Source organism: Orycteropus afer, unplaced genomic scaffold (genome assembly GCF_000298275.1).
Source record: "Orycteropus afer afer isolate SDZICR_OR568_19922 unplaced genomic scaffold, OryAfe1.0 scaffold00270, whole genome shotgun sequence".
Lineage (NCBI taxonomy): Eukaryota > Metazoa > Chordata > Mammalia > Tubulidentata > Orycteropodidae > Orycteropus > Orycteropus afer.
Genome location: NW_006921857.1, coordinates 1,268,187 through 1,280,917, shown reverse-complemented (window position 1 = coordinate 1,280,917; position 12,731 = coordinate 1,268,187). Strand labels below are relative to the sequence as shown.

The 12,731-nt window shown below is 42.2% G+C and overlaps 1 protein-coding gene across 1 annotated transcript in view; it reads right to left on the bottom strand.

Moving 5' to 3' along the window:
* The window catches only part of FRAS1 (Fraser extracellular matrix complex subunit 1), a 541,721-nt gene that overhangs the window by 43,715 nt on the left and 485,275 nt on the right, over positions 1-12,731 (bottom strand). The window contains exon 69 of the mRNA XM_007950381.1: positions 9,029-9,145. Within this exon, the coding sequence (XP_007948572.1) occupies positions 9,029-9,145 (117 nt within the window). The remainder of the gene's footprint in view (positions 1-9,028; positions 9,146-12,731) is intronic.

Genomic DNA, 12,731 nt, shown 5'->3' with positions numbered 1-12,731 from the left:
GCAGGATTGGGCAGTGTTTTGTTCTGCTGTGCATGGGGTTGCTATGAGTCGGAAATGACTCGACGGCACCTAACAACAACAACAACAGTCTTCCTTACTACAGCTAACTACTATTTTCCTAGTCATCCTTCTTCTCTCAGTGGGATGACTATGGTGCTTTCAGCATTGATTGCTTGTCATCAGTCTTGGTGATTTCAACATTCTTAGTGTTGAACCAATACCCTAGCCTCTCAGTTCCTTGACTTTATCACCTCCAAAGAGTTTATTCTTCACCCTACTGCAGCCACTTACTCTTCAGAGTTGTACTATTCACCACTTCCAAAGATCTCGTTTTCTAATACTTTACTCTCTAACTACCACTCCCTAGCTTTCCAGCTCCCGGTCCCCTTTTCTTTTACTGTCACTCATTGACTCTCCAATGTGATAGTTGTACCTGTGTGTCAACTTGGCTGGACCACAATTCTGTGTGGTTTAAACAATTGTGATGTGGGTTGTTCCAATGATGGGATCAGATGTATATGTTTTGAGCAGCCAATCCATTGAAAGGGAGTTTCCCTAGGGATGTGGGCTGCTTCCAATATATTTATGGACATCCTGGGAGAAGAGACACTCTTCTGAGGATCGGGATCCTGGTGTGCTGCCTACAACTGTCCATGAGCAAATAATCCACCATTCAGTCTGGAGATGTTGGATTTGTCATTCATTGGAGTCAACAGCCAGTACACTGCCTGCCAACCTTGAGCTCGTCAGCTCCTGCAGCTGCCTGAGTCTGGAAAAGCCTCCAGCTTGATGTTTGATCTAAGAACTTGGGACTTGCCAGCTTCTATAAGTGTGTGAGCCATTTTCCTAAGATAAATTTCTCTTTTTCTATAAGTATATATAAACTTTACTTGTTTTGCTTCTCTAGAGAACCCAGTCTAACACATTTGGTACGGGGAGTGGTTCTAGAGAGACAAAGTCATAGGAGGAGACTTCTAAATTGGTTCTCACTTATTGTGTTTTGGTTCTCCAATTTGATTAATCATAAAGGCACTGGTGTTCCTGCCTCTGTTAATAAAGAAGGCTCTGCTAATCCATGGCCTGAGGTGGCAACATTAATATGCAAAACAGCACCATCAATAAATCAAATACTTTTCAGAAATGAGGCTCTGGGTGATCACATATTTGACACTTTTCTGCAATTCAGTATGAGGAGTATAAGGAACTGGTTGGTTGGTCCTACTTACACTAGACAAAATGGTGAAAGAGTGAGATGAGTTCAGGTCTGCCGAGTCACAGCTTAAGCACTGCATAAAAGACTTCAATGTTTCCAGTTGTGCTCTGAAAGAAAGCCTTATTTCTTCTAGTAACAGAGCTGATATTGCCAAAAACCAAACCCAGAGTCTTATTGTACGGGTGGCTGAATTACAATGCCAATTAAATTGCCAACCCAGAACAGTGTCTGAAGTTAAAGTGAGGGAGGGCACTGATTGGGAAAAAATGTGATCCTGAAATCTGGAATGGGGATTTATGAGCAGATAGTCAGGAAGATCAGGATATGGAACCTGCAAATTCTGTTGAATTCCTCCCATCTGAAGGGATTACTATAAAACCATTATCCCTTCCACTTCTGTTTGATGGGATTAACCCAACTGTTCCTGCTGGGTCACTGCCTGAGGCAAAGCCCATGGAAGACATTGCTGAATGTTCTCAGAAACTTCCCCAACTACCCATTGTTGCTCCTAGACCTATAACTAAAGTTCAGTCCAAGCGAGCCCCAAAAGGTGAAATACAAAATGTGACTGAGGAGGTGGTACGCTACACCCGAAAAGACTTATTTGATTTTGCTAACAGGTACAGACAGAGACCTAGAGAATATGTATGGGAATGGCTACAGAGGGTGTGGGATAATGGTACAAGGAATGTAACATTGGATCAGTCTGAGTTTATTGATTTAGGACCACTAAGTACAGATTGTTCACTCAACGTTTCAGCTTGAGAGGTTAGGAAAGGATCTAATAGTTTATTTGGTTCGCTTACTGAATGAAGCATGGATTATGCAGTAGCCTACCTTAAGTCAAGTTGAAGTACCAGACTTGCCTTGGTATAATGCAGAAGAAGGTATCCAGAGGCTTAAGGAAATTGGCCTGTTAGAATGGATTTATCAGATTAGACCCCTAGAGCCAGAAATGGAGAGTCCAAGGGACATGCCTTTTACCAGTGCAGTGAAGAATGAATATGTGAAGAGAGTCCCACCATCCTGGAAGACTGCTATGATTGCTATCTTATGTAAGCTGGATTTGACAGTGGGAACGGCCCTAATTGAACTAAGATACTTATCTAAGATGGGGCTGATTGTACTCCATGGTAGTAGGGGCCAAGAAGCAGCAGTTAATCCACAAAGGCATGGTTACCATAATGGACAGCAGAGTCAGAACAGTAATCAAAATATTCCGACTCATGTAGAATTATGGCATTGGCTACTTAGTCATGGTGTTCCTAGTAGTGAAATACATGGAAAACCTAAATATTTACTTGATTTGTATAGACAAAAGAATTCTAGGTCATATGAACAACAGCCTAGATTGAATTGCCAGAATGCAGTCATGGCCTCTCAATCAATTCCCAGACATGAGTCAGTTTACAGACCCACAACCCCTTGAATGAAGGGGAGGCCAGGTCCCCTTGAAGAAGGACTGCATTACATTGCCAAAAATTTATAATGTCAATCTTTCTCCCAGCCTTCCCCAAAGGGATCTGAGGCCTTTTACGAGAGTGACTGTTCATTGGGGAAAAGGAAATAATCAGACTTTTTGGGGATTACTGGACACTGGCTCTGAACTGACACTAATTCCAGGAGACTCCAAGTGTCATTGTGGGCCACCAGTCAGAGTGGGGGCATATGGAGGTCAAGTTATTGATGGAGTCTTAGCTAAGGTGCATCTCACAGTGGGTCCAGTGGGTCCCTGGAGTGATTTCCCCAGTTCCAGAATGCATGATTGGAATAGATATACTGAGCAATTGGCAGAATTCCCACATTAGGTCCCTGACATGTGGAGTAAGGGCTATTATGGTAGGAAAAGCCAAGTGGAAGCCATTAGAGCTGCCTCTACCTAGAAAAATAGTAAACCAAAAGCAATACTGCATCTCTGGAGGGGTTGCAGAGATTACTGCCACCATCAAGGATTTGAAGGATGCAGGGGGGTGATTCTAACCATACCCCCATTTAATTCACCTATTTGGCCTGTGCAAAACAAAAGATGGATCTTGGAGAATGACTGTAGATTATCGTAAACTTAATCAGTTGGTAACTCCAATTGCAGCTGCTGTTCCTGATGTGGTTTCATTGCTTGAGCAAATTAGTATATCTCATGGTTCTTGGAATGCAGCTGTTGATCTGGGCAATGCCTTTTTCTCAATACCAATTTCAAAGGACCATCAGAAGCAAGGTCAACAATATATTTTCACAGTGTTTCCTCAGCAATATATCAACTCCCTAGCACTATATCGTAATTTAGTTCATAGGGATATTGATCAACTTTTCCTTCTGTAAGATATCACACGGGTCCATTACATTAATAACATTATGCTGATTGGACCTAGTAAGGAAGAAATATAAATGACTCTAGACTTACTGGTGAGACGTCTGTATGCCAGAGGGTGGGAAATTAACCCAACAAAAATTCAGGCACATTCCACCTCAGTGAAATTTCTAGGGGTCCAATGGTGTGGGGCATGTCAAGATAGTCCTACTAAAGTGAAGGATAAGTTATTGTATCTGGCTTCCCCCACAACTAAAAAGGAGGCACAATGTCTGTGGGCCTCTTTGGATTTTGGAGGCAACATATCCCTCATTTGGGTGTGTTGCTTTGACCTATTTATCGAGTGACTCGGGAAGCTGCTAGTTTTGAGTGGGGCCCAGAACAACAGAAGGCTCTGCAACAGGTTCAGGCTGCCAAGCAGGCTGCTCTGCCACTTGGGCCATATGATCCAACTGATCCAATGGTACATGAAATGTCTGCAGGAAATGGAGTTGCTGTTTGGAGTCTTTGGAAGGTCTCTATTGGTGAATCACAATGCAGACCCTTGGGATTTTGGAGCAAAGCCCTGCCATCCTCTGCTGATAACTACTTTCCTTTTGAGAAACAGCTTTCAGCTTGTTACTGGGCTTTAGCAGAGACTGAGTGCCTAGCCATGGGCCACCAAGTCACCATGAGGCCTGAGCTGTCCATCATGGACTGGGTGTTGTCTGACCCATAGAGTCATAAAGTTGTACACAGATGTACATGGCTTATTCCCATGATGGGATCAGACATACACGGCAGCAGTCCATCATTAAATGGAAGTGGTATATCAGAGATCAGGCTCAAGCAGGACCTGAAGGCACAAGTAAGTTGCATGAGGAAGTGGCCCAAATGCCTATGGTCTCCACTCCAGTCACATTACCTTCCCTCTCCCAGTCTGCACCTATGGCCTCATGGTGAGTTCTTTATGATCAGTTGACTGAGGAAGAGAAAACTCGTGCCTGGTTTACAGATGGTTCTGCACGATATGCAGGCACCACTCAAAATTGGACAGCAGTGGCACTGCAGCACCTTTCTGGGACTTCCTTGAAGGACAGTGGTGAAGGGAAATCCTCCCAATGGGCAGAACTTCAAGCCATGCATCTGGCTGTTCACTTTGCATGGAACAAGAAATGGCCAGCTGTGCACTTGTATACAGATTCATGGGCTGTGGCTAATGGCTTGGCTGGATGGTCTGGGACTTGGAAGGAGCATGATTAGAAAATTGGTGATAAGGATGTATGGGGAAGAGGTATGTGGATAGATCTCTCTGAATGGCCCAAAGGAGTAAAGATATTTGTGTCTCATGTGAATGCTGGCAGAGGAGGACTTTAACAAACAGGTGGATAGGATGACACGTTCAGTGGAAACCAGGCATCCTTTTCCCCCAGCTACTCCTGTCTTTGCTCAATGGATTCATGAACAAAGTGGCTATGGTGGCAGGGATGGAGGTTATGCATGGGCTCAGCAACATGGACTTCCACTTACCAAGGCTAATTTAGCTACTTGCACTGCTGAGTGCCCAATCTGCCAGCAGTGGAGACCAACACTGAGTCCGCGATATGGAACCATTGCTTGGGGCTATCAGCTAGAACCTGGTGGCAGGCTGATTACACTGGACAACTTCCATCATGGGAAGGACAGCATTTTGTTCTTACTGGAATGGATACTTATTCTGGATATGGATTTGCCTTCCCTGCACACAAAGCTTCTGCCAAAACTACCATCTGTGGACTTACCACTGTCATGGTATCCAACACAGCATTGCTTCAGACCAAGGGACTCACTTCGCAAAGAAGTGAGGCAATGGGCCTATACTCATGGAATTCACAGATCTTACCATGTTCCCCATCATCCTGAAGCAGCTGGCTTGATAGAATGATGGAATGAAAACACAATTACGGCACCAGCTAGGTGGCAATACCTTGAAGGGTTGGGGCAATGTTCTCCAGGAGGCTGTATATGCTCTAAATCAGCATCCAATATATGTTTTTGTTTCTCCAATAGCCAGGATTCAGGGGTCCTGGAACCAAGGGTGGAAACAGGAGTGGTATCACCCATTGTTACCCCTAGTGACCCACTCAAAATTTTTGCTTCCTGTCCCTGATGCCCTATGCTCTGTGGGTCTGGAGATCTTAGTCCCAAAGGGAGGAGCACTCCCACCTGGAGACACAATACTGATTGCATTGACCTGGAAGTTAAGAATGCCACCTGGCCATTTTGGCTTCTGGATCAACAGACAAAGAAGGGTGTTACTGTACTATCTGGTGTGATAGATCCCGATTACCAAGGGGAAATTGGATTGACATTACATAATGGAAGTGAAGAATATGCCTGGAATACAGAAGATTCTTTAGGATATCTCTTAGTACTACCATGCCCTGTGATTAAAATCAATGGAATATTACAGCAACCCAATTCTGATATGATTACTAATGGCCCAGACTCTTCAGGAATGAAGGTTTGGGTCACCTCACCAGGCAAAGAACCAGGACCAGCTGAGGTGCTTGCTGAGGGCAAGGGAAATACAGAATGGGTGGTAGAAGAAGGTAGTTCTGAATATCAGCTATGACCACATGACCAGTTGCAGAAACGAGGACTGTGATATATTTCTTCATTGTATAAGTACATCAAATATTTTTGTCTCCTTCTGTTATGAATTGTGAAATGTAAATAAGGTTAATGCGTTTCGGTTGTATGTGTGTTAGCATATCATGTTAATTATAAATGTGGACTTATAATTGTGCTTATTTAGAGATTATATATGGTTAAGAAGATGTGTACAAGTGCCAGGTTGACAAGGGGTAGACTGTGATAGTTGGAGCTGTGTGTCAACTTGGCTGGACTACAATTCTGTGTGGTTTAAGCAATTGTGATGTGGCTTTTTCCCATGATGGGATCAGATGTATATGTTTTGAGCAGCCAATCCATTGAAAGGGAGTTTCCCTAGGGATGTGGCCTGCTTCCAACATATTTATGGACATCCTGGGAGAAGAGACATTCTTCTGTGGATCGGGATCCTGGTGTGCTACCTATAACTGCCTGTGAGTGAACAATCCACCATTCAGCCTGGAGATCTCAGATTCGTCATTTGTTAAAGAGTCAACAGCCAGTAAACTGCCTGCCAACCTTAAGCTTGTCAGCCCCTGCAGCTGTGTGAGTCAGGAAAAGGCTCCAGCTTGACATTTGATCCAAGAACTTGGGACTTGCCAGCTTCTATAAGCGTGAGAGCCATTTTCTAAGATAAATTTCTCTTCTTCTATATGTATACATAAGCTTTACTGGTTTTGCTTCTCTAGCGAACACAGTCTAACACATCCAGCCACATGCAGACTGCTCTGAGCACTCTTACAAGGATGCAGAGGAACCAGGACACTTAGCACACTGATGGTGGGAATGTACTCTCAGAGTTACATATTCACCAATACTCACTGCTGTTGAGTCAATCTAACACATAGCAACCCCTCCATGGGTTTCTGAGGCTGTATCTCTATGGAAGTAGATTGCCCAATCTTCCTTCTGAGGAGTGGCTGGTGGGTTTGAACTGCCAGCTTTCTGGTTAGCAGTCAAATGCCTTAGGCACTACATCACCAGACCAAGAGCCTGGATAAATCTCAAAATAATCATGCTGAGTGAAAGGAGACCGAGCAAAAGACTGCATACTATATGCTGCTGTTTCTGTAAAATTTCTGAAAAGATAAACTAACCTGAAGGAGCTCTGGTAGTGTAGTGCCTAAAGGCACTTGACTGCTAACCAGAAGGCTGGCAGTCCAAACCGAACAGCCACTCCTCGGAAGGAAGATGGGGCAATCTACTTCCTTAGTGATACTGCCTTGGAAACCCAAGGAGGGGTCGCTATGAGTCATGTCTGACTCCACAGCACATAACAACAACAACCTGTAGTGACAGGAAGCATATCAATAGTTACCTGGGGAAAAGAGTGAGGCAGGATAGGAGGGGTATTATGAAGAGAGCCTAAAGGGAATGTTTGGAGATAATAAATATGCTCACGATCTTGATTGTGTTAATGTTTTATGAGTGGCTACATATACAAAATGTAAAAAATCACATACTTTAATATGTGCAGTTCATTTCATGCCTGGTATATCACAAAAAAAAAAAAAAGAAAGAAAAGAAAAGAAAAAAAAGGAAGAAAAAAAAAGGAAAAGAAACACTGACTTGGGTCCTCAGTGTTGTCTGAACTATCACTACGTATAACCCTCTTGTAAACTTACTTTCTACTCTTTGAGATGACTCTTTCTTACTTCCCCTTCTCTTCTCAAACCTCACAGTTCCTCACTTTCAGTTAATGCCTGGTTTCATTTCATGGAGAAAAGGGATTCAATTCAATGTTGGCTTTGTCATCCTTACCTTCCAAATCTACTAATTCCACCTTCATCTCTATCGATAAACTCTGCCTTTCTTCCTCTTTCAATGGTTGAATGCTCTATGCTTCTAGTTAGGACCAACCCTTCTACCCCAAAACTGGACCCATCCCTCTTCCTACTTAAGGACATTGCTCTTCACATTTTCCCTCTCCTCACTGCATCACCAAAGTTTCCACTCTTTTGGATTATTTCCACCATCATACAAATATTCTGAAATATTTTCTACCCTAAAACACACAAAAAAATCCCCTTCTTTGAACCCACATCTGCTTCCAGTTATGGCTTCACTTCTCTGTCATCCTTTACAACAAAACTTAAATGTTGTTTAGACCTATATCTACTTTCTCACTTCTTTTTCATGAACCTACTTTAATCAGTCTTTTATCCCCACCATTCACTGAAAATGCCCTTTGTCAAGGTCATCAATGACCTCTGTGTGCCAAATCCAATAGCCAATTCTCTGTCTCTTAATTTAAAAGTCACATTTCACTTTGTCTTGTTTTTTAAAAAAATTGTCTAAGTTGTTTTATTTTTAAATTTTATTTTGTTGCTATTGTTGGGAATATACACAGCAAAACATACACCAATTCAACCATTTCTATCTGTACAATTCAGTGACATTGATTACATTCTTTGGATTGTGCAATCATTCTCACACTCCTTTTCTGAGTTATTGCTCCTTAATTAATGTAAACTCACTGCTCACTAAGATTCTTATCTAATCTTTCTAGTTGGTGTTGTCCCTTTGATCCCATATAGATAGTTCTTGGAAGAACACACTGTATTTTTTTTTTTTTTTCCTCTCTCTCACATTGTGTTTTTTTTTTTTTTAATGTTAACATCAGATTCTGTTTTCAGCATCTTCTTTCAGAAGTATTTTCTATACACTTTGTTCAGTTTCTAGAAAGGAAGGACTAGGATATAAATTGCCTGGGAGCAGAGATTTTGTTTTTTTATCCCCTGCTATAATTTCAGTACCTAGAACAGAACAAAGCACACGATAAGATCTTAATAAATACTGGCTGAATGAATGAGCACATGACACAGGAGCAGACAGTCTCAGGTCTCACATGAAAATGGGCTGATAAATTTCCCTACCTTTCTGGGGCATGTGCGGTGCAGGCCAAAGGCTTCTCTCCGGGGTCAACCCATGGCTGTGTGGGCTGCACTGTGCAAGGAATCAGGTAGATAGTGTACTCTCCTGAGTAGTCTTTCCTGAAAACAGGCAGAGCAGATGGTGGTCAATAAGGAAACATTTATAGATTCTTTACTTACCTAGAGACACACTGACTTCATTAAATAGGTTTCATGTGGGATTTGTTCCTTACATCCAAGGACTTTACAAGTCTGCACACACAATTTTCAGGAACTCACCTCTGATTATTCTAACCTTCAGAACACTATCCAGAGGTGTTAAAGGGAGCTACTTTTATCTGTGTAAGACCTTTTCATGAGAAAAGTGCATGGTTTCTAAAACCCAGAAAGCCTCAGGGGAAGACAACACAGAACTGGCCATTTCCATTTGTTGTTGTTAGGTGCCACTGAGTTGTCTCCAACTCACAGCAACCTCGAGCACAGCAGAACAAAACACTGCCCAGTACCATGTCAGCCCCACAATCCTTGCTATACCTGAGCCCATCATTGTAGCCGCTGCGTCAATCTGTCTCTTTGAGGGCCTTCCCCTTTTTCATTGTCCCTCTATTTTGCCAAGCATGATAGCCTTCTGCAGAGAATGGTCCCTTCTTACTACATGACCAAAGTAGGTGAGACAAAGTCTGGCCATTCTCACTTCCAAGAAGCATTGGGCTGCACTTCTTCCAGGACAGATTTGTTAGTTCTTTTAGCAGTCTATGGTACTTTCAGCAACCAACACTACAACTCAAAAGCATCAAATCTTCTTCAGTCTTCCTTTTTCATTGTACAGCTAGCACATGCATATGAAATGACTGAAAATACCATGGCTTGTATCAAGTGCACCTTAGTCTTCAAGGAAACATCTTTCCTCTTCAGCACTTGAAAGAGGTCCTTTGCAGCAGATCTGCCCAATGCTATACAACATCTGTTATCTTGACTGCTGCTTCCATTGGTGTTGATTGTAGAACCAAGTAATATGAAGTCTTTGACAACCTCAATCTTGTCTCCATTTATTGTGATGCTGCTTATTGTTTCCATTGTGAGGATTTTTGTTTTCTCTATACTGAGGTGTAATCCATACTGCAGACTGTAGTCTTCAATCTTCATCAGTAAGTGTTTCAAGCCATCCTCACTTTCAGTGAGGGAGTTCTGGTGGCGTAGTGCCTGAGGCATCTGACTGCTAATCAGAAGGCTGGTGGTTCAAACCCACCAGCCACTCCCTGGAAGGAAGGCTGGGCAATCTATTTCTATGGTGATATCGCCTTGGAAACCCAAGGAGGGGTTGCTATGAGTCAGACCTGACTTGACAGCAGTGGGTTTAGGGTTTTCACTTTCAGTGAGCAAAGTTATGTCATCTGCATAACGCAGGTTGTTAATGAGTCTTCCTCCAATCCTGGTGCCACGTTCTTCTTCATGTAATGAAAACCATTGGTTTTTCACAAAACATCTTCGAAAATTTCGGTTTAGTTTTTCTTGTTCACTGACACCCTGTTATACACACTATCAAATAAAAAAGCTTTTATTTATTAAAATGCACTCATGGCAGCTGCTGCTCTGATAGAAGAGGTAGCAAATGCATCAGATTACACGCCACCATTCTGGTGTATATTGGAAGCAGTCCCCAGGAGAACTTTCCAACAACACTTGGTGTTGAGGCTCTTTTTCCCACTCCTGGAGTCCCTGGGTGCCAGAAATGGTAAAGCACTGAGCTGCTAACTCAAAGAAAAGGGTGGTAGTTCAAGAGGCATCTTGGTGCCACTGAAAAGCCTCCCTATGGAGCACAGTCCTATTCTAACACACATGGAGTAGCCATGAGTCAGAGTCAATTTGATGGCATTTTTTTTTTTTTCTGTTCAATTTTATAACCTTCCTTTACAAAGTTGAAGAACAATCATCACTTCTAGGAGATTACTCATTGGGATCTTTCCTGTTTGTAGTGGAGCACGGGATTCTCTAGGTCATGACGCTGAGAATACGGAGTCTTTATACCCCTCATCTACTTCATTTCCCACAGTTGTCATCAGATAGCAGCTCAGCCCTGGTAGGTTGCCTGGAAGGCAGCCAGCCTTCCAGACACTTCAGGAAGATTCTTCAAGGGCCTTGGGAGGCTGCCATGCATTGAATGAAGAGCGCAGTGCTGTGAATCTTAATTAGAACTCTGTTGTGAGTGATCTGGGAACAAGGCTCACACTTGATGTGTTCAATCATTGACCTTTTTTTTGTATTTATTATTATTAGTAGTAGTAATAGTAAACTAATAGCAAAGATTTGGTAAATAAAAAAAAAATTAAAATTTTTACAAGACATCTTTGGGTCAGTTTAGTGCTAGATATTGGAAGACAGTCTAGTCCTTGCTTTCCCTCTACTACAGTTGTATGATTTTATGTTTTAGGTTTGTGTCCCACAAAGTATATGTTGGAATACTAACCTTCTATATCTATGGAGAAGGAGCTCTTGTGGTGTAGTGGTTAAGTCATTTGGCTGCTAATAGAAAGCTCGGTGGTTCAAACCCACCAGCTGTTCCACAGAGGAAAGCTGAGATAGTCTGCTTCTCTAAAGACTTACTGCCTTGGAAACCCAATGGGGGTCATTGTGAGTCAGAATCAACTCAATGGCAGTGAGTTTGTTTATTTGTTTGTTTGTTTGTTTAAAAAAAAAAATCTATGGAGAGAAGCTTTGATGAGGCAGTGGCCAAAGTTTTGGCTGCTAACCAAAAGTCAAAGGTTTGAATCCACAGCTGGAGCACAGGAGAAAGCTGAGGCTGTCTGCTTCTGTTAAGATTGATACTCCTGGAAACCTTATGGGGCAGTTCAACTTTGTCCTAAAAAGGGTTGATATGAGTTTGCCTTGAATGGGTGGCAATGGGTTTTATACCTATGGAAAAAGAGCCCTGGTGGTTCAGTGGTTAAGCATTTGGCTGCTGACCAAAAGGTTGGTGGTCTGCATACACCAGTCACTTCTCGGGAGGTGTGGCAGTCTGCTTCCATGAGGATTTATATAGCTTTGGGAACCCTATGAAGCAATTCTACTGTGTCCTTACAGACTATCAGTCTGAATTGACTTGACAGTAATGGTTTATACACACACAACACACACACACACACATGGATATAATCCCATTAAAGAATAGAGTTTTTCTTTGTTATGCTAAAGAGGAGAGGGTATGTTTTAAGTTTTGAGATTTTAAAGAACAGATTAGTTACAAAAGCAAGGAAACACAATGGGGGAAGATAGATGCCAAAGAAAGTTTTGTTTGTTAAAGCCACCCACTTGTGCTATTCCGTTATAGCAGCACTAGGAAACTAAGACATTGGCTTTAGTTTCTAACTTCTTTCCCACTTTGAAAGTCTGATGTCTCCAGTTTTCCTTTATGATCCTCTCTTTCCTCCAAAGCTCCAGATAGGCAGTAAATGAGATCTTGAACACTATTTGAATTATGAAAAAATTGACCTGTATGTCTAATATGAGTTAACAAAACAAAAAACCAACCCATGGCCGCCAAGTCAACTATGACTCAGTGCCACTCTATAGGTCTGGGTACAATTGTGCCGTAGGGTTTCTAAGGCTGTGATTTTTTTTTTTTTTTTGTGATTTGGGTGAAGATTTACAGAGCAAATTCACTTTACATACAGCAGTTCACATACACTTTGTCTCATCACATTGACCA